We start from the raw sequence: 21,712 nt of genomic DNA, 5'->3' as shown, positions 1-21,712 counted from the left end.
ATTCAAAAACAACAGCAGTGTGTTACCGGGAAGATTCTGTAGTAATGGTCAGGATTTTTTCTTGGATTTTAATGTCCCAACATGGCCACACATCATTAGAAGACAGTGTGGCCACCAAAGCAGCTCTTCTTACCTAAACTCCAGATACTTCACGGCTTGGGACATACAGTGACAGCCACACAAAAGTGGCTTTTGCATCAAACCTGCACTACCAGCACGGAGCCACCACTGACTGCCAAGGATCCAAGCAACAAACTGGTGTTTTTATGCACCAATTCAGGCTTGTGTTTCTTCCGTTTGTTCCACACCTCAGCTTGACTCATCACCGTAACAACTTCAGTGGGGAACCTGATCTGCTGTGGCAGCTCACAACCTCCACCCCCACCTGGGGATTTCACTGTCCTTGCAGACAACAAGAAATTGATCACAGGACAGATAGACTGACCAGTGCCAGACCTGTAACTTTTTGTTTGTTTGTTTTTTAAATCTGGACACCGGACATCACTTTACCACTATCAAAGCAGACATATAAGAAATAAAACTGCATAAGCCGGGCACACCTTAATCCCAGCACTTGGGAGGCAGAGGCAGGCCTGTTCGGGCTGGTCTGATCTACAAAGCAAATTCCAGGGCAGCCAGGATGACAGAGAAACCCTGTCTCGAAAAACCAAGGGAAAAAAAAGAAGAAAACTACTGCTCTCATAATTGAAGTACTGCTTGCACAGTGACATCACCAGGCATAAGAATCTGTTTTAAAAGGGCCTATTCTTGACACAGACCTTGTAAGAGGCTGAGTCCCACAATATTCCCACAGTGGCTCCTTGTGGTCATTACACTCCTCCCACACAAATCCGATAAGGAAGAAAACTTCCAAAGCAAACAGGCAGAGGATACCTGACAACTGGTAAAACTTGGTTATGATCCCCTTCTCCTGGTCATCAAAGAGCCTCATGTCCTCTTCATTCTCCCGGATGGCCTGCAGCACCACCAAGAAGCTCCGCAGGTAGTAGGGGTGGCTCGGTGGGGGTTGAGTGGTCTCCCTGGGATCATCACTACCGGATCCCTCCTTCAGAATTTGTCGCTTTAAGGCACTCCCACCTTCCCTAAGCTCCTGGCTGTTATTCCCTGGAGAAGTATCCATGGGGATGTTTGACTCCACCTCATTAGCAGACGCTGGCGTGGGAATCTCAACAGTCACTTCGGCCTCTTCGCGGCTGCACGCCTCAAGCTGTGCAGCACCCCCACCACTTACCCCTCTGGCATCCTCTGGCTTCACAACACTGTCTCCTGAAGCCGACTTTCGGTTATTTTCAAGAATTAAATCTAATGAAAATAATGTGGGCCCGTGATCCGAAGATGCCGGCGTGCGGGCTGACTCCCCGCAGGGTGCCTTTTGGCTTTCATCTCCTATTTCTCCTATTATTTTACGGCTCTCTACCATCTGTTCAGAAGCATCCTCTTCCTCTAGAGATGCACAAGAAAAACGGTTTTCCTTTTGAGAACCGCTCAGCATCTCATCTTCGTCCTCCACCTCAGAACAGTTAACAAGAAGGCTGGTGCCGGTTGTGGACAGAGAACGCCGTGGACAATGACTGGCTAGTCCCTCCTTCTCATGCTGTGATTTTTTAACCTTTAGGTACTTGCTGGACAATTTAGACGACAGACTCCCCAAAGACGCAGTTTCCACACTCTGACTTTGAAGCCCACTTTGATTTTCGCACACCGGAGCATCTTTGAAGTAGGGACTGGTCTGCTGTTGGGTGCCCAGTTTTGAACCACATCGGGCAGGGATTAAACTTCTCTTTGGTGGTGACAACTTCTGAGGTGTCCTGTCTTCTAATGCAATACTGGATAAATTTGACCTGGACACAGTTGGATTCGTTAAACCAGACTGTGCAGGCTCAACCTGAACGAAGTCACCGTCGTTAGCACAGGACTCATCAAGGTGCCGAATTAGGTCGTACCTAGGCACCATTTTATGACAAATTGAACATGCAAGTTTAGCAGGTGGAGCATTGTTAAAATATGAAATAATCGAAGGAGATGGGCTTTTTGTAGTTTTGTTGGTAGATAAGCTTCTACGGGGTCTTTTTTGGACAGGTGATTTCCCTTGTGACATCACGACTATCAGAAAAAGTGGGCGGCCAAGAAAATTCGGGTAATCTCAGGTTAAGGGTCGCAGTGTCTTACTTTTACTCCCTTGGCTTGAATTAATAAAAGGTGCCTGCTACCACCTCATCAGACAAGACAGTGGCCACCCCGGGTGAAGGACCCCAAAGGTTTACTTTTACTCTCGCCTTGAACTAATGCAAAGTGAAGTAACATTTGGTGTAGGTATTCGTTCAATTTCTTCTCCCTACAACATAAAATACATAAATTAAAAACATTTTCACGCATTAACGGGGTCGGGGGACAACTGAATGGCAACTTTTGGAAAGAGAACTCTGAGCTTGGAAACAGATCAGGGTTGTCCTGCAGCTCCGCGCAGGCTCCGTGATCCTTGCCTCACGAGGACCGAGCTGCACTTACTTCCAGGCCCTTCCTAGAACCATTCTTCTTAAAAAGAGGACGCTGACTCTCTCAGACGCCTCTGAAGTCACTGCAGCGGAACCAGCCGAAGAGGCGCACGAGCGGGCACTGAGGCGGCAGTCCGCCCAAGCACCGCGCTGCAGGCATTTCCAGCCGATCCCCGCGACTGCACTCCCAGACTCGGCGAGTGGAGTCCAGAGCGATCGAGCTGAGGGAGGGCGGATGGGGAGCTGGAGGGTGAAGACAGCAATGCATCCTCACAGGCCTTCTCTGTGGTAGCAATTGCAAAATGAGTGAAAGCAGCGATTGCCCTGAGAGCTTCACAAGTCATACACAAGGGTAACACAATACTAACCCTTTGTGGGTGGTAAATTAGGAAGGCTACCATAATTCCTTTTTGTTTGTTTTCAAGATAGGATTTCTCTGTGTAACCCTGGAACTCACTCTGTAAACCATGCTGGTCCCAAACTCAGAGATCATCCTGCCTCTGCCTCCCAAGTGCTGGGATTAAAGGCGTTTGCCGCCATACCTAGCTTTCCTAACGCAACTAAAAATTAATTCAAAGAGATACAGCTAAGATAGGCTACTCATAATAAACGCATTATAGTTAATTTGACTTTGCAGGAAAAAAATGAACACAAAAAGTCAGAGAAAATACGTAATAAAATAAAATACCAAATAAAATCAGGTCAATAATGACATTAAATGGTCATAAATTCATAGAATTAAAAGGTAAAACCAGTCTGATTAGACTTAAAAATGTAGTTCCTAACTATGTGTCACATTGAAGAGCCTGGTGCAGCAAATCGTTTGAATTGAAAAAATTCACAAAAAATACAAACTCCTAGGATCATGTAATACCCAAATCACTATGAAAACTGGTACTTTAAGGTATAGGGAGACCAGAGGATTACTCAAAAGTGTTTATTCAGAGGAAAAGGATATTCCGATAAATCCTACTTGGAATAAAACTTCAGGGAAAGTTGCTGGGTGTGGTGATACACGCCTTTAATCCAGCAGTTGGGAGGCAGAGAGGCAGGTAGATCCGAGCTGGAGGCCAGTCAGGTCTACATGGATTTCCTGGGGCTTCATAGTTTGGCCCTGCCTAACACCAACTTGGGGAAAAAAATTTTTTAATGTCATATTAGTGCTGTCATAGTCAGAAAACATCCCCCAAACTCACGTGTTAAAACTCAATGGCCAACAGAGCAATGCCTCCAGAATCCATATGGTAGGAGAGAAGCGACCTAAACATTGTTCTCTTACCTCCAGACCTGTGCGGCATCCTCAGAGTCCTTGACATTGCATACAATTTGCACCGTGGTAAAAAGGTTTTGGGAACTGGAACTAGAGATGGCTCAGAGGTTAACGGCACTTGCTGCTCTGGCAGAAGACCTGGGTTCAGTTCCAGGCAGCTCTACCAGGTAGCTCACAACTACCTGCAACTCCTGTTCCGGGGAAGCAATGCACGTACAGACATGCAGGCACACACACATACGCACCAAGGCTTGGGGGAGGAGTCCCGCCCTTCTACCTAACCCAAGGATAAAGCAACAAAATGCCATTTTGACACCCACATCTCCCCCATCAGACACCACTCCATCTGAACTGTAAAGAATCAAGTTCTCTATAAATCCCCCAAATTTAGTTTGTTGTAGCAGAACAAGCAGACTCAGCGAATCAGTATTTAAATGCAAACCCACACAACCTAGTTCTCTCCGATAACAGCCATGTTCGGCATTAATAAAGAACTCTAAACAGGATATTCTTTACCATTGGGTTTGATCAGTGCAGATGAAAATCAAGCACCTTTCCAGTCATTCTTAATCTTAGGTCTCATTCTCTACCATCTGGATTAAGGCTGGTCATTTTTCCATCTAGTCATGACGTTATCAGTGAAAGGCATTTTTCTGAGTGCGGATGTCTGAGCAATGGACACCTGGTTGTCCTAGGGAACTCTGAAGACTGCCAGTCTGTATTCCAAGCTACATTAAGCCTGTTGCTTCTGGATTCCCCTCTAGATTGTATCTGTCCTCTCAGTATCTATGAACTGTAGCAGCTAACCTGTGCTCTTTGTCCAGGTATTAAGATTTTCCAAAGGGGAAAGATCTAAACCACATACATGAAAGTGCTGTTTTGTGAAGTAAGACACAATAGTGGAAGAAAATGAAGAACTCAAAGAACTATGTGGACAGCCAGTTGTGAGGGATGTGACTGGCTCTGGGTGCTTCTTATAGCAGCCAGGCAAAATGGTGAATCAGTGAAATCAGCTGGTGAGCTCTAAAGCAGGAAGGGCACTGGGAAGTTCAGGTGTGTTTCACACCCAGAGAAACCCAGACAGGCTTTCTATTTGTTTTATGATGTTTTAGGGGCTAGTGTGGTCTAACCTAGCCTCCAACTCACTTTTTAGCTAAGGAAAATCTTGAATTTCTGATTCCCTAGCCTTCATCTCCTGAGTGGCTGATTATGGAGAGGTTTCCCAAAGCACTGTGAAGTCTCAAGGAGTTCCTATCAAGCAAGATAGATCTTTGCTAGCTATGTATGTATGTATGTCACCTAATACAAGTCAGTATCATCTGGGAAAAAAAATAAAACAAAACAAACAAAAAACAAAAATCAAACCCACTCAATGAAGAAAATGGCTTTAAAGATTGGCCATAGGGAAGTCTGTGGGACATTTCCTGGATTAATGATTGATGGAGGACCCAGTCAACCACGGATGGTGCAACACCTGAGTAACTAAGTGGTTGTGAACAGAGCAAGCTGGGAAAGGCACAGAGAGCAAGCCAGTAGACAGTCTTTGCTGCAAGTCTTGAGTTCTCTCAATGACAGACTGTAAGCCGTAAGATGAAAAAGCCCTTCCTCCACAAGCTGCTTTGGTTATGGTCTTTATAAAAGCAATAGGAAGCAAACTGAGATAGGTCTCAAGAATTTTATTATAAAACAAAATAATGACAGAAACTTACAAATTTATATATTAAATTCAAATATATTACAGCTTTAATTTATGAACAGAAATGTCCCGTTTTTTCTTCTTTATCTTTCCTGGTTGTTTTGCATCATTAATCTGCATTTTTACTTGATCTTGCAATTTAGAAAAGAATGCCTGAGATGACTTTAATGGCTTATCTTTTCGTTCATCCTGCAGTTAAAACAAAACAGAGATGTTACAAATAAATCATGCTTCTGTGAGACAACGCAAAGCATACAGCACATTATGATAGGAACAATGACCAAATGCACAAACATGAAAAGCCACTACAAAAACAGTCGGCTACCTTAACATACATTCCATTATTACAACACCCTTGTGCCTTAGGGAAAAGAGAGAAGAAAGAAAACTTGCTGACAGGCCTGCCATTGTACAGGTCTACAGAAAGCCTGAAGGGTGCCGAGGCCACTGCTGAGCAGTGTGCTTCAGAACCCAGAGGCAGCTCTGACACCCTAGCTGAGAAACAGCCCAACACATGCCATGCTGTAAGTCCCCAACAGGTGCCTGTCCGTACTTACCTTTAACAAGGACACTTTGCCTGTTTTGGTCAACTGTTTCAGCTTCTCTTTAGCTGCTGCTCTGCTGGTCTTCCCAGGCTGGTCTGGGTTCCTCTTTTCAAGCAATTTCCTTTGCTTTTCCTTCTCCTTTATTTTCAAACGCTTCTGATATTTCTTTTTCCTCCGTTCTCGTTTCTTGTCTGTAGCTGTTTTCTCAGCACTCGTTTTTAGATCTCCAGCTTTATTTTTCTCCTATTAAAAATAAACCAAATAAAGAAAAACCATCAAATAAAGGAAAACCCTAAACAACCACCATACTTGTTATCCATACCTAACATCTGCTGAGGGATGAGAAGATGAGCACACACACAGTGGCCAATGGCTCCATGGCTGTGGAACAGTGTGTCAGGATGCAGAGCAGGCCCTGCTTGGTACCAAAGAGCTGTGGTAACTCTAAAGCTACACTTTGCTCTTTGCCAGAACTCACTCAGTAAGAGTTCAGCACCAAATGAACTCACAAAGGAAACACAGAGAGCTAGGCTCTCAAGTCCACAGTATTAGCCAACAGGTGCTCTCCAACATGGGTCAAAGGACATGTCTGGTTCAGTCTTCGCTCTCAGCTGTGAATGGCAGCCCCTGGGTTTGGATGAGAGGGTCCTAAAGACCAATAAAGAGAGGAAGCAGGGAATCCTGACTCCAGTAAAAAGTGACATCCTCATTTCTCCTGAGCTGTCAGCTCATCACTCCAGGTTCTGAGTGGCACAAGATGGCAGAGGTTCTGACAGAAGTGCTGGCTGTATATGTAACAAAGCAGAAGAGACAGAAGAGGACACCTGGAAGGCACGAATGTCCATGTGCAGGAGTCAGAGGATGTCAGCACCTGAAATATCCAAAGTGTTCCAGTATTCAAATGGTCTGCTGGATTCTAGACGTCAACGCTGGTAAGCATTACACTGCACTTTCTGATTATTATGGATAAAATCAGCATGGGGATGGGCTAATACTAAAGTTTTACTGGATTTTCAAAGACTGAAACAGGCACTTTAAAACATTTGTTAATACTTTCGTGATACCTGAATACACAAAATTAGTTTTTAAGCATTGCATAACTAATCACTCCTCTCACTATATAAGCATCCATATTCACAGAGGATCAACTCTAGGACCCCACAGATACCCAAGTTCTAACATTCATACTTCCATACACTTCAAATTGTGCGTGGATTGCATGAAGCCCTGGGACAATGAAAATACTACACACAAATAGCTGCAAATAGTCTGTTCAAACCAGACTCAGTTTTCTTTGCTGAATATTTTCAACATGCAGTTGGCTGAATTCATGGATGAACAACTCAGTTACAGGGTGTGGGGGGGATATACCTAGAAATTACTGAGATACACAGGAATAAAAACTGAAACTCAAGGAAAGTCACATCAAACAAATGCAGATCTGGTTGCAGTAAACTTCCTTGCAGTCGATAAACATTTCCACACTGGCTTCCTACCTTGATTTCCTCTGGGGCCAGGAGGGTCGCATCACTAACGCTCACTGGGGCTACTTCCTCCATGGTTATGGCCGGCAGATTCGACACCACTTTAATTTCAGGAACAGGCTAGAAAAGAGACAAGGCATTAGTGGGGAGAAGAAAATGGAGCAAATGTCATCCAATAAGCTCTTTATGGAGTTGGTCTCCTCTGCATATGCTATGGTTGCTGGCTTGGTGTTTGGGGGATTACTGACAGTGGGAGTGGGGCTGTCTCTGACTCTTTCACCTGCTCTTGGGACCCCTTCCTCCTACTGGGTTGCCTTGCCCAGTCTTGACATGAGGATTCGTAACTAGTCTTACTGTGCTATGTTTGGATGATATCCCTGGGAGGAGTGCCCTTTTCTGGGGAAGATGAAGGAGGGGGTGGATGTGGGGAAGAGGGAAAGTGCAGTGTGAACTGGGCAGAGTGGAAAGAGAAGCTGTGGTCAAGATGTACTGTATGAGAGAAGAATAAATAGAGCTGGGCAGTGGTGGCACACGCCTTTAATCCCAGCACTTGGGAGGCAGAATCAGGAGGATCTCTGTGAGTTTGGGGCCAGCTCGGTCAATAAAAGCTAGTTCCAAAAAAAGAATAAATTCTTTAAAAGAAACCACACGCTGAAAACAAAACACAAATCTAAAACATTTCTGTGCTAGCTGGAATGACAACCATGACAACGGGCAGCAGCAAACCATTCCGAAAGCATTTACAGCTACCTATGTGTACAACATTCTGCCAGTCAAATACTACTGCATGTTACCTATTTGGACATTCTCAAAGAATCCCGCCTACTTAATAATATATTGATTTGTTATCATCTTGCCTTTTGTTATGGAAAAATCTAAGCTCTCAAAAGAAATATAAAAAATGCTTATGAGAAAAAATTAAGATTACTTGATAAAATATTTAAGCTACTAGAAACTTATCTTTATATATTAGCATGAAATGGTACTAAACTGTTTGTAAAAACTAAAATAATGTGGACGAGAAAAAGTTAATGGCTCAATCTTGTGAGGGGCTGTATGGGTAGTCATAGCTACCGTTCTTTCAAGATAATAACATCCAAGTCACGTCCAGAGGACAATGTCCCAGGGAAATGTAGTAAGAGCAAACACACATGAGGAACAGGACAGGATCCTGGACTCTAAGCAAGAAGAAAATGTGGAATGTGGGAAAAAAAAACAAAAACAAAACCTTATCCAACTGGGCTACTGTTCAGATATTCATGAGAAATACTATGCTCTCCCACAATCAGAGAGAAACAGAAGCAATCTCAAACAATACAGCATAGATGCTGGTTAACAGTTCACATCTGCAGAGATAGTAGGTGAAATACAGACCCAGATATGGAAAAAAAAATATTAGAGGACCCTACAGCAGCCATTGGCACTCCTGAAGAGTAAAATGTAAAACAACAACAAAATCTTTTAAACCAAGGCAAAACAGAGGCTGAGGAAATGATTTAGTGGGTCAGGTGCTTGCTATAAAAGTGAGAGGATATTAATCAAATCGCCAGTTTCCATATAAAAAATGGACATATCTGCACATGCCTGTTGAGTCCTGTGCTGAGGAAGTAGAGAGCAGAAGAATCTGGGAGCTCACTGACAAATCAGTCTATCTGAAAGAGTGACCTTTAGATTTAATCAATGAAGAGGCCTTGTCTCAAAAGACAGAGTGGAGAGCAATAAAGACGCCTGATGTTTCCCTTTGGTCTCTGCAAGCTTCTGACATCCAGACCAGTCTTTGGTTGACATTTAAACACCTCCACAAGAGACACCAAAGGGTGACAGGTGTTTAATAGAACCACAGGTGGCTTTAAGTAGACAGAGTATCAAGGAGTCAGGAGATCCCAGCCAGCCCAGGAAAGGGGCTCAGGAAGTCTGGAGTGGACAGAACACTAAGCAGTGCAGAGCACATGGGCCCAGTGTTAGTTCTGCCTCTCCCACATTCCAAGCTTCAGTTTGCTCATCTGCAAACTGCAAACAGTAACAACAGCTTAGTGTTTTGGGCAATGAATGTGATGTCAGCAAAGGACCTAATATGACTTGCAGCAGGCACCAATCAGTGTGAGCGATAGACACCATCACATAATCAAACACAACTGAGAGGGTCAGGAGAAGAGGAATCATTGAGGCTCAGAACTGAAGGTGACCACAGAGGGGCCTGCTGGAGATCGGGGTGAAGCTCCCTTACAGAAGCCCTGTTGTGACTTATAGGGAGTGTGTCCTGACACCAACAGAGCTCAGAGAGATGAAGTTCACACACGCTGTTTTTACACTGAACTGTTAATGCACATACCGGCTTGGGGATGAAGTGGAAGTTTGATAAGGCATCCAGTTTTAGGAAGAGAGAATCCATCATCTTCTGGATTTCTACATGCTCTGGATTTTCTTCTTCTTCAGTTTTTTGCTAAGTGAGTAAGGTCAATATCAGATGAAGCAGTTTACAAGTGTACCACAGATAAAACATTACAGGCAACGAGGGTGCTACTTTCTCAGAACCACAACTATGCAGCAGCATTCCACCCTGATGTGGTGCACACTCCTTTAATTCCAGCACTTGAGCAGAGGCAGGCAGATCTCTGTGAGTTTGGGTCAGACAGGGCTACATAGTGAGATCTTATTTCAAACAAAAATAAAAACAAAAAAATCCCCAGCCAGGGAAGACAGTAATTTCCAACACCCAGGGAGCTTGTTCAAGACCAGCTTGGGTTACATAGTGTTACTTTGTTTTTAAAAAGAAGGAGAGGAGAAGAATGCGGCAGAAGCAAAATTACAGGTATCAGCACCACAGTGGTGTCAATGCCTCACAAAGACCACAACGGGTGCGCGTTTCAGTACCCGTCAGCTCTGACATTTAGAACTATCAGTTTAATTCCTTGGGTATTTTCTGCCAAGAGCTAAGCTACTCACAGTAGGATCATTAAATTTAAGAAAAATTAACAAATGTTGGTGAGGATGGGGAAATTTGAACCCTGAGGATTACTGGCAGCAAAGTAAAATGAAGTAGCCACAGCAGCAGCAAGCTTAGCAGTTCACAGAAGGTTAAAGAGAGTTAGCATTTCCCTCCTAGACATAATAAACCCAAGGACACTAAAGAAGAGAAATATGCATGCATGTGCACAAATACACACACAAAGTAGGATTTGCTATATCTAGCAGGTGGAACAGTCTACATACTCATCAACTGAAGAAAGACTAAAGAAACTGTGGCACATATAAATATAAATGGAATATTACCCAGCAATAAAATAGAAATAAAGTGCTGATATATGCTGTCAACATAAAGACATAATGCTAAATGAAAGTCACAAATTGTGTGACTTTATTCATACAAAATGCTCAAAGTAGGCAAATTCACAGAAGTGGGGTGTAAGACAGCAGAGATGGGAAGGAACAGGACGCTGCGAAGTGATAAGCAAGGGTCCAGGGAACTACAAAGAAAAACACAGTTACGCGCCTCTGAATTATTCACTTCTTTATTCTGGTTTTTCAAGACAGTGTCTCACTATGTAGCACAGAACCAACTCAAAATATGATCATCCTTCTTATAAGCCTGCTGAGTCCTGGGACTTCAGGAGTGCCCCATCAGGTCTGAAAAACTGTGTCAAAATGTTTTTTTATGTTAAATGAATGTAATTTGTGCAAGATTTATTCAGATTAGTCACACTGACATGGAAATGACAGCCATTTAATTCTACAGAGTCAGGTAATTTTATATTTGGTCTTCCCCTAGCCCCAAATGGGCACTGTGAAAGGCTAAGATGGTCTTCTGCTTGCTTGTTTTTGTTCTTCATAATTAAGACAGAGGAGCAGAAGGCAGTGGGAGGGGGGTGAGAGGGCAGGAGTGAGAAGTTACTGGCTGTCTGTGGCTGTGGCCCAAGTCAGATGACATTGTGTCATTAGCGCTACTCCAATAAGACCAGAGTAGAGAAAAGTCTTCCCAAGATATGACCTTGTCCCGCTGTTTATCTAGGTTAAATTTAGAATTTAAGAAAAATAAAACAAAACAAATAAAAATAGCCTAGCGATCAAGATAATCTCAAAAATATATAAAATCTGAATAAATCAATTACTTCGAATATCAAAGAAGTAGGATTTTAGAATTATAATACCTTATAATAATTGCTGGAAAATCAATAACTGTTATACAAACTGATTAACAGCCCTCTATTCCCAGCACATGCTGTTACACAAATATCTAGTTCTTAGATCAGGGTTGACTGAAGGTGTGGTTCTCCTCTGCCATTTCTTTTTTTTTTTTTTTTTAAATATTTATTTATTTATTATGTATACAATATTCTGTTTGTGTGTATGCTAGGAGACCAGAAGAGGGCACCAGACCCCATCACAGATGGTTGTGAGCCACCATGTGGTTGCTGGGAATTGAACTCAGGACCTTTGGAAGAGCAGGCAATGCTCTTAACCGCTGAGCCATCTCTCCAGCCCCTGCCATTTCTTTAAGTAGTCATAGCCCCGAGGGCCTTTGAGGTCACCTTACCTGGTTGAGTTTGATGTACTCCTGCTCATAAATCTCAGCAAGGCTCAGCTTACTCTTCTCGTGGTCTAACGTCAGACGCTTCTTATATTCATATGCATCCTCTTTGGGCTTTTCTTTTCGTTCTACATCATCCCAAGCCTGAAATGCAAATACATTAATAGAATCCAAGATTTATTTCTATGTTCTGTAAGAATTACAGCAAAGACATTAATTTTCAACTTCTGGGGCTGGGGCTACAGCTCGATGGTAGAGGGCTTGTCTTGTGTGCATAGAGCCTTGGTTTCAATTCTCAGCCTCACAGAAACAGTGCCCACAATACCAGCACTTGAAAGACTGAGGCAGTAGAATTAAACGTTCAAGGTCATCTCAGGCTATGTAGTTAGTTCCAGGGCCATCTATGGGCACATGAAACCTTGTCTCAGTAATTTTAAAAAGTGTTAAATGTGATAGCCCTCATCTTAATCTCGGAACTTGAGACACAGAGGTAGATAGACCTGCGAGTTCTAAACAAGCCTGGCCTACACAGTATTCCAGGCCAGCTAGGGCTACACAGTGATACCTTGTCTCAAAACAAAAAAACAAAACAAAACAAAAGGTGATTTTTTTTTCTAAGTGGTAAATAATAAAGAATGAGGAAGAGAGCAAAGAGGACATTAGTTCAAACATTCCTCCTGCCTTTATGCTAAAGTCAGTCTTCCTCTTAGTTACAACTTTAATTGCCTTGTAACCCTTTGCTAGGAACTGAACCAGAGCCTCACTTATACCAAGCAAGAGTTCTACCAGAGCCACACCACCAGCCCTTAGGTTTACTTTAGAGCCAGTTTTTTCAGCCCACCTTACTATGTGATTGAATTAACCTAGTTTTTCTACTCAGTTCCAAATTTTCAGATACTCTCATATAGTATTCTCCTGCTCTTGCTCCTCCACTGTAGATGCACTAAGGAAGTATCTCTAGTAAGACTAGTCACATACTTGTAATATAATGTCTGCTTTTTATTCTAAGCTGACAAAACCAGAACAACTCCCGAAAACTCTTTGCTGGGCCACTAACATCTGAAAAGATCCACCCTTGATTTATTACAGCAGATACTGTGCCGAGATGGAGGAAGGGTCATGGGTATGACCAAAGCAAGCCGGATGCCCATCATCGCTGCAGTCCGCAGAATCGATAAGGCAGAAGGCCAACCTTCCAGAGCAAATGCGTTCTGATGGAGTAAACCCAGTTCACAAGGCTCTGGGCCCACCACCGTTTGTATATTGACTGATTCTCACAGTGAATCTCTTGTGAAGCTATGAGCACTCTCCCTTGGTGCAAGATTCAGCAGAGGATGGATTATTGGACACAACTCTTTCCCATGTACTGGTATATTGGGTCATGCCCCCCTCCCTGTGGGATTTCCAGTGGGAAATTTAAGTCACATAGTTGATAACCTTGGTTCCCACAGTCTAATCTCCACTTTGTTCCCTGAGATACATTAGAAGCTCCCTCCCTGCAACTATCTTCCATTTGGCAAGACATGCAGTCAGGAAAGGATTCTTTCATATAGATCACATTGGAACCTCCAAAGATAGGGATGTCCAAGCTCAGAGAATTGCCTTTGTTTGCTTGTATATATAAACCGCAAACTTTATAGACTAGGAGAACAGCAGGAGAATAAAGAAGCTGATGCAGAACAGTACACAGAGGAGAGTCCATCTTCTCCCTCAGAATTAAGTCCCGTGCTTGCTGTGAGTCTTCTTCTGAACCCTGAGGGGACACTGAGGCTGGCACTCAGAGGTCCCCAATACATCATAAGCCCTATTACCCATCCAGTCAACAAGATTCAGAACAGATGATACTGACAGTGGCTCTGGCCACTGTTCCCATCAGACACATTACTTTCTCGGGTATGAGCAAAGAGCTATGCCCTACAGAGAAGGTGAAAATACCTGTTTCCAGTCTCAGCGCTTTAAAGTCAAGACGATCAAATAAAAATTAAGAAAGCATTATTTCTAAATAATACAGTGAGAATTAAATTAAAACCCACTCCATTCTTACTGACCTGATCACGTATCCTCTGTTTAATGATATCTTCTAGATGGAGGGTGGTTTCCTCTGTGATTACAGGGGCTAAAAGAAACATAATGTGTTTGTTAGATAAATACACATCAGACTAGGGATTCTCAAATATGTGTTGGACCCACAACATAAGCCACACCTAGGAACTTACAAAACATCCAAATTCTTAGGTCAACCCTACACCTTCTAAATCAGACAGTGGAGAATTTCTTATACTGTTCTGTTTACAGGCCTGTACCCTGTCACAGTTCACTGAGCTGTTCACAATTACACTGTAAACCTTGGCTATCTAATCAAATCCTTTTTAGCGTCCATTCAGTTCCAAGCATGGTGTGGTGGTGCCTCTGAGTAAAAGGCCAGTCTGGTCTACAAAGTGAGTTTCAAGATGGTCAGAGCTATGCAGAAAATATGTTAATAAAAATAAAAAAAAGTTTAACTGCAGAACACCCTCCCTCCATTCCCCATCTCTCTCTCTCTCTCTCTCTCTCTCTCTCTCTCTCTCTCTCTCTCTCTGTGTGTGTGTGTGTGTGTGTGTGTGTGTGTGTGTTTGAAACAGGATCTCATACAGCCCAGGATAGCCTCAAACTTTCTAAGTAACCTGAGGATGACTCTGAACTTCTGATCCTTCTGCCTCTCCCTCTCAAGTGCTAAGATAGGCCACCATGCCTGGTTTCTGCAATTCAAGGATTCTAGGCAAGCATTCCACCAACTGAGTTTGAGTTATATCTGTAACATGAATGGATATGGTAAATGACATTTCCATCCCAATGCCCTGGGATACCCTCCTTAGCAGTTAAGTGCCAAGATATTGGCAGCTGTGCTTCTGTGTGAGTAGATACATGTGCACACTGGCGTATGTGTCATGTGTAGGTCAGGTCAATGCTGGGTACCTTGCTTAAATGCCCTCCACCTTATTTTTTAAAACAGGGTGTCTCCTGAACCTATAGACATTAATTCCACCAGCAATTCAAGCCATTCTCCCATCTCTGCCTCCTCAGTGCTAAGATTACAGGATCTTTTTGTGTGGGTGCAGGGGATCCCAACTTGGGTCCACGTATTTGCACAGCAAGTACTTTACCAACTGAGCCATCTCCCCAGCCCCTGACAATTACTTTTTAATGATGGGAGAGGAGCATACACTAGAGACATAAGGCAAAAACTACAAACTGTTACCAACTGGTGAATTCAGTTAAAGGGCATACCTATCCACTCTACTTTTCTGTATGGCTGCAAATTTTTAAAATAAAAAGCAGGGAGAAAACAAACATTATTGAAAATCTTCCAGGCACCATACCCATCCTGACAGCATGGTCAAAGTGCAGCGTCTCTTCCAGCAGGCTGTTCTCTGGCCGCTTCTGCGCTGTCACTTCCCCTTGAAGCTGCCAGGGCTTTTTTTCCAACAACTCTTTTTCCAAAGATGCAATTTTCTCATTCATCTGGAAAATAAAGACGGGTTATTTTGAAATGTGTACTTACTAATGTACCAAGCTCCCCAGAAGCATTGGGTCTATTTGTGGGCTCCGTTCTATTCAAACGATCTAAGTCTGCACAAACCACTAGCACACTTAATTATCACGACATCCTAACATGATTAGCCCGGAATATCACTTTATGGAGCCTGGCTCATCTCTGCCCTGTAACACACCATTTTAGAGACACTAGCAGACACAAGGCCGATTTTATCTTAGAGGCCTGCTGTTTCCCCACTTCCCTTCTGCTCACTTCTTAGTGAGCCCAGGGACCTTGGTAAGAAAGAATGCTTGCACTTTAGCCTCCCTAGCTTTTGCTTTTGTTACCACACTGACAAGTCTAATAGAGATAGCAGGTAACAGTGAGGATGGTAACAGTGGACATTTTGTCTTGTTCTTGCTAAAGTGAGGTTTCTAGAATCTGGCCAAAAACCATGGTGACAGTTTTGGACTTGATATATTTGTAGTTCCCTGAATCACAAAAAGGAATAAAATACGGTTAACTCCTTGACATCCCTGGAGCTTGCTGACCTTACACTGAATTGAAAGCTCGAGGCCCACCTGACTGTGGCACTGCTCTCACCACACTGTTGTGGATTCATGCATCACAACCAAGAAAGAGGCTAAAGTCAATGTGGGTATTTACGTGTTGAGTTGGATACAGTTAGTCCTGTTTATACATTCTGATTTATTTCTTATATATGGGTGTCAACCAAACATTACATTATTTACTTCTTGAAGGTTTGTGTAATTCCTCAGTGAAACCAAATACTTTTGGGGGGTGGGGAGAAGAGTGAGGTGGGAAGACATTAGGGTAGTAACTCAAAGTTATTCTAGACTTTCTATCTCTTCTAGGGACACAGTGACAACCCTGAGCTTAATTCAAATTGCCTTTGAAAAATAATCCCTTAGGTAGTCTTGATATTTCGTTTTAAGATGAGTAAATGACAGAACCAAAGCACAATAACAAGCTAAAAGTATTAAAATCATCTGTCTGGCACTCATTTAAGAGACACACCTCCTCCAGCAGCTGAAACAGCTAAAGGAGGGCCACAGGATGACTAAGCGGAAGCGTACCCGACAGGAAAATAGGCACAGAGAAAAAGATTTTACAAATCTGGTTCCAAATGAAGGCTACGGGCTAGGAAATGGAAGCACTAACTTATACAAATTATAAGATGACTTTCATGTGGTATTTATATACAGTATATGCAAGATTTTCTTTTTTTTTTTTTTAATGAGAGAGGGCAGACTACATATCCCAGGCAGATCTAATGCTCACTGTGTAGCCCAGGTTGTCCTTGAACTCGACACAATCCTCCTACTGCAGTGCCCCAAGTGCTGGATTCCCAGGCATGCACAACACTTAGCTTAGTACACATGATCTTTAGGGAGCAAGGACTTGCTTTCAAAAGAGCAGGTTGGTTAATGAGGTTCCACACTGTTGAACATATAACAGAAGTCCTAATAATTACCTTCTCCTGTCTCTTTTCAAAAGAGGATTTGACTTCATCAGATTCTTGCTTTACAGCTAAGGGACTCGTATCTTCAGCCTCATCCTCTGGCAAAGCAAAGGTCACTCTTTTCAAGCCTTCTTTATGCTGCTCACCATCCTCACCTTCTTCCAGGACACTATCTTCATCCCTACAATACCAAAATGCTTATCAAAGAGGAAACACTACAAGCCTGTAAGAATACAAAGATATTATTCCAACTATAAAGTACTTTTTAATACCCAGTGTCATTCAACATTCAGAACTTCCAGGGTCGTTAAGTTAAGGAACAAAAGGAATTCTAATTTTTTTAAATTTTATTATTATTTTGTATGCATGACATGTGTGGGCAATATGTGTACCAAAGCATACGTGGGCAATATGTGTACCAAAGCATATATGTTAAGGTCAAGAGAAAAACTTTTGTGGGTTTAGGGGATCAAACTTAGGTTACCAGGATTGCATGGCAAGTGCTTTTATCTACTAAGTCATCAACTACCTGACCCAAAAGGAAGAGATTCTTTTATTTTTCATTCATTCATTCATTCATTCATTCATTTATAGGTAGGGTCTATCTCTATGTAGCCCTGTCTTTGAACTCCCTTGGTAGACTAGGCTAGCCTAAAACTCACAGAGATCCACCTGCCTCTGCCTCCCAAGTGCCGTGATTAAAGGCGTGCGCCACTACAAACCTGGTCAAGGAAGAGATCTTTAGGTGAAATGCTTGCTATGTAGAAACAGAGTAGAAAGCACTAATATATCAAATACGTAACTCATCAACCCATGATACAAAATGCTTATTTAAACATTCGGAGCTGGAAAGATGGTCAAGAACACTGGCAGCTCTTCCAGAGGACATGGGTTCGATTCCCAGCACCCACACGTGCCTCACAACTGTCTGGTGGCTTGGTATCTCCAGTCCCAGGGGACCTGACACCATCTTCTGGCCTTTGCAGGCACCAAACACACAGCGAGCAGACATACAAGTAAACCAAAAAAAACATACAGATAAAATAAACTTTAAAAACACAATGTGCTAGGTGGTAGTGGCAACGCCTTTATCCCAGCACTAGGGAGGCAGAGGCAGGCGGATCTCTCAGTTTCTAGGCTAGCCTGGTCTAGAGTGAGTTCCGGAAAGCCAGGGCTACTGGCTCAAAACCCAATTGCCAGGTCCTTACTCACAACATAAAAGGCTGACTGCTCTGCTGGTGCATATTAAATAATCACCAATATCCCTTGAAATCCAGACACATTTTTCTAGCTGTGTGATAGATATTTAGAGTCTGACTTCTGTGATGTACTTGACAACTCTGAGTACATATTTTACATCTCCACTTACAAACTACAAGAGTCTGAAATGCTCACGTTTCTGAAAGGCTCTCCTCTGCATCCTCGGCAAATCCTTCCTCCTTGTTTGAACCCAGCTCATCATCATCAACACTAGCGATGTCATCACCACTTTCAACTGGATCGAAGAAATCTTTGTATTTCAGATTTCTGGAACTTTTGTTTGACTAAAAGAAAGATTTTTGAAAAATTTAAAGATAGAAAATTAAAAAAAAAAAACCATTCATGGGCCTATGCATATTATACACACATAAAAACTGCTTTCTAACTTTAATATCACTCCAGCCACAAACAGCTATTAGGGAAACCAGCAACGAGGTAACTACCTTAAAGGACAACTGAAGCACAGCACACTGAAAGACAGAGCACACCTACTGAAAAGACAAAAAGTAAGAGCACACTGTTCCATCTCAAAATTTCTAATTACCATTATTTAAAATACAAAAACCACCCTCCAAATAGATAATTGTTAAAAGCCCCTCGCATCCATATCTTCCTTTTTTCTATTTAGTTGGGTGTGTGCGTAGGAGTGTTTTTCGAGGCAGGGTCTCATCACTTCGCCCAGGCTGGCTTTGAGCACATAAATTTTCCTGCCTCAGTGTCCCACTTAAAATGTTTACACCCCTGCACCACTGGCTCAGCTTTTACATTTATTTAATCTCTTCAATACTTCACTTGTGCTCTAAGGAATTTTGAGGCACATTAAGTCTCTACTCAGGAAAACATGACATCTAACTTAAAAGTTTCTTTTCCTAAAACCTTACCTTAATCTTCTGATGTCCAAACAGCCCTCCCTCATCTTCATCTGAATCAATGTCTTCAAAAAAGTCAATGTCCTCCTCCTCCTCCTCTCCGCCATCAGGTCTCCTTTCCTCTTCCTTTTCTACTTTTTCTAAAAAGTTCTCCATTTCAGACAGTTTGAAGAATTTATCATCCACTACAGACTTCTCTCTTGGTTTTCCAGATGGTTTGATTTGCATCTTGGTCTGCTGTTCCAGTTTGCTAATATCAAAGTCCAGGTCGGAATCCTCATCACTGAAAACGGGACTTTCCCTTGGGTCGGGTCTGCTTTGGGCTCTCTCCCCCACTTTAGGAACATTAGCACCCATGTCTGACAGCTGCTCATCCTCCACATCAGTCTCTTGGTTCTCCTGGCTCTCAGCCTCCAGCTCTGAGGCACCCTCCTCACCCTCCTGGTCGTCACCCTCCTGGTCGTCGCCCTCTGGGAGAAGGCTGAGGTCTTCATCCTCGACTGTCTCACTAACTGCATTCTGGAAGTATTGTAAGATTGGTTCGTTTTGCAGTTCTAGTTGTTGCCAAATCTGCTCATCATCAAAACTGTTTATCTCAAGTTTCTGCAAAGGACTTCCAGAGATTCGGCCATTCTCTAAGATTTTATTAAAATCATAGAGAACTTTCGTTAAAGAGGTGAACTTTGATGCTAGTCCATTTTGAATCCTATCGGGAAAGGAATTAAGTAAGATTATACACAGTGATATCAAGCATTCTTAAATAAAAGAAAAAACAAAAAGCATACCTTATAGAATAAAATGTAAATGAAGCATTAAGTAAAGACCCTCGGTCCCAACAGTGTGTATCTTGCTGATGGACCAGAGTATCTGAGTTGGCTGAACAGACTGTAGGCTGGACAATCACTGCTCATCTATCTGCCTGGAGATACCTACTAAGTCAGCCTCAAATTCTCAAACCTGTGGTAATGGCACAGACCTTTAATCCCAGCGCTCAGGAGGCAGAGGCAGGCAGTCTCTCTGAGTTCCAGGATAGTCAAGATTACACAGAGAAGCCTGTCTCCAAAAACAAAACAAATTCTCAAACCTGCCACATAACACTTTTTATTACTCATTTGGCAAGTGATTAGTATCTGGCTATAAATTTGGGGACATTTCTCTAAAGATAGGACACCTGAAATGAGATCTACAGATTGATAGCGACAAGTAAAAGAGATCACGTAGTATAAAGGTCTGGAAACATGTATTCTGGTTATAAGAAACCGTTAGGAAAAAAAATACCTTGAAAAAGATGAGCTCAGGCAGTGTGAAGAACAGCAAGACCCAGATAGCTATAGTGTGATTAAGGAAGCAGAGTATGAGCCTGAGATTATGGACTCTGGGGGACCAGGACCCAAACCACATCGGAGTCAGAGATAAGAACTTGTCACTTTAACACCGAAAGCTGATAGTGTAAGGACAAAATGACAATTTGCTATTTGGAAAGAGAAATGATAATGGAAGATTTGTGAGGAAGCTTAAGCAGCTTCCCAAAGGATGACAGAGATTGATGTTGGAGTCACAACAGTGAGTATGGCAATTAGAAATCAAAGTCTAAATAGAATTAGATAGGATGAACCAGAAAGAGAAAGCACAGAAAATAAGAGAAAAACGATGACACCAAGGAAGTAGACTAGCTGACTAGGAACAAATAAAATGATAGCATAGCCTAGTAGTGGAAATGGGGAAATGACTTCAGGAGAGAGAAGAGTATAGGTGGAAGGGGAAGCTTTTTTGTGGACTCAGTGAATTTGCGATGCTAAAGAGTATGGATTTGCAATAGAAATCTGAGTCATAATTTTACAGGCTTTAATCGAAGCGCTAGGAAGACAGAAGTCTACCCTAATTTTCAAACTCAGCCGTGAAAGTGCACATTGTACAAGCATTGTACAAGCACCTACTTTCGATAAAGCTTAGTGAGTAGCAAGCGGTGGGCATCTCGAGGACATACATTCAGAAGTGCAATCGGCACGGAATAAGATAGCATGTGTCAAAAGTCTCTCTGGACGCTAATAAAGGCGCTTCGTTTTATTTTGGTAGCATACAACTAGGAGATATGCACTGGACAGCTTTCACTGAGAAAATTCCTACAGGCCAAGACAGCAAAAACTGTCTGAAATTGGTGTTAAGCGACCTGTATGTACTTCCACTCCGAAGTTGCCGAACGCCTGCCCGCCCGGCATCCCTACGATACGGGTCGCCCTCCCAGGCCTGGATCTGCACTTACGTGAGGAAACACTCGGGTCGGCTGGTGGCTTTCTTGACTTCCCTCAGACACCGTTCCAGGGTCTGGCGACGGGTCACGCGAGGCGCCATAGCTGCGAACTACAGCTCCACGCGAGGGCCGAGAGCAGCCGGAAGCCGTACGACAATCATGCGCCTTTCGCAACCATAAGCTCAGAGTCAAAGGTTCCGCCGTGCACAGGTTCCGTCCCTAAACCCAGACGGTGGCTATAGCGGCGAGCACCTTCTACTGGGCATGAGTGGAGGCGGGGCAGACAACCGAAAAGA

At 42.9% G+C, this 21,712-nt stretch overlaps 2 protein-coding genes across 2 annotated transcripts in view; both read right to left on the bottom strand.

The window, feature by feature from the left end:
• Fan1 (FANCD2 and FANCI associated nuclease 1) overlaps positions 1–2,659 on the bottom strand; it is a 29,327-nt gene extending 26,668 nt beyond the window's left edge. The window contains exons 1-2 of the mRNA XM_041660480.1: positions 2,530–2,659; positions 895–2,356 (exon numbers count right to left, since the gene is read on the bottom strand). Coding sequence (XP_041516414.1) covers positions 895–2,119 — 1,225 coding nt within the window. The 5' untranslated portion in view covers positions 2,120–2,356; positions 2,530–2,659. The remainder of the gene's footprint in view (positions 1–894; positions 2,357–2,529) is intronic.
• Positions 2,660–5,453: 2,794 nt separating this feature from the next.
• On the bottom strand, positions 5,454–21,568 carry Mphosph10 (M-phase phosphoprotein 10). Its single transcript, XM_041652105.1, has 11 exons — positions 21,429–21,568; positions 19,178–19,871; positions 18,432–18,580; positions 17,049–17,217; positions 15,399–15,540; positions 14,088–14,155; positions 12,046–12,183; positions 9,844–9,954; positions 7,524–7,631; positions 6,040–6,270; positions 5,454–5,671 (listed from the first exon to the last, which is right to left on the bottom strand). Exons 1-11 carry the CDS (start codon positions 21,515–21,517, stop codon positions 5,522–5,524), a joined length of 2,049 nt encoding a protein of 682 aa, XP_041508039.1. The 5' UTR covers positions 21,518–21,568; the 3' UTR covers positions 5,454–5,521.
• Between the last annotated feature and the right edge of the window lie 144 nt (positions 21,569–21,712).

This window comes from Microtus oregoni, unplaced genomic scaffold, assembly GCF_018167655.1.
Source record: "Microtus oregoni isolate MIOR12 unplaced genomic scaffold, Mior012 000000F_ref0000247, whole genome shotgun sequence".
Lineage (NCBI taxonomy): Eukaryota > Metazoa > Chordata > Mammalia > Rodentia > Cricetidae > Microtus > Microtus oregoni.
Note: the sequence above shows the minus strand (reverse complement) of the source record. Positions and strands in the feature narration are given on the sequence as shown.

What these genes read in the sequence shown, in the direction of transcription:
- Mphosph10 (XM_041652105.1), bottom strand. Translation starts at nt 21,517, where the DNA reads ATGGCGCCTCGCGTGACCCGTCGCCAGACCCTGGAACGGTGTCTGAGG. An exon ending in GAGGAGAGCCTTTCAGAAAC is followed by an intron (nt 17,218 to 18,431) that starts GTGAGCATTTCA and finishes TTGGTATTGTAG; the next exon opens with GGATGAAGATAGTGTCCTGG. An exon ending in TTGAAAAGAGACAGGAGAAG is followed by an intron (nt 15,541 to 17,048) that starts GTAATTATTAGG and finishes TTTATTTTCCAG; the next exon opens with ATGAATGAGAAAATTGCATC.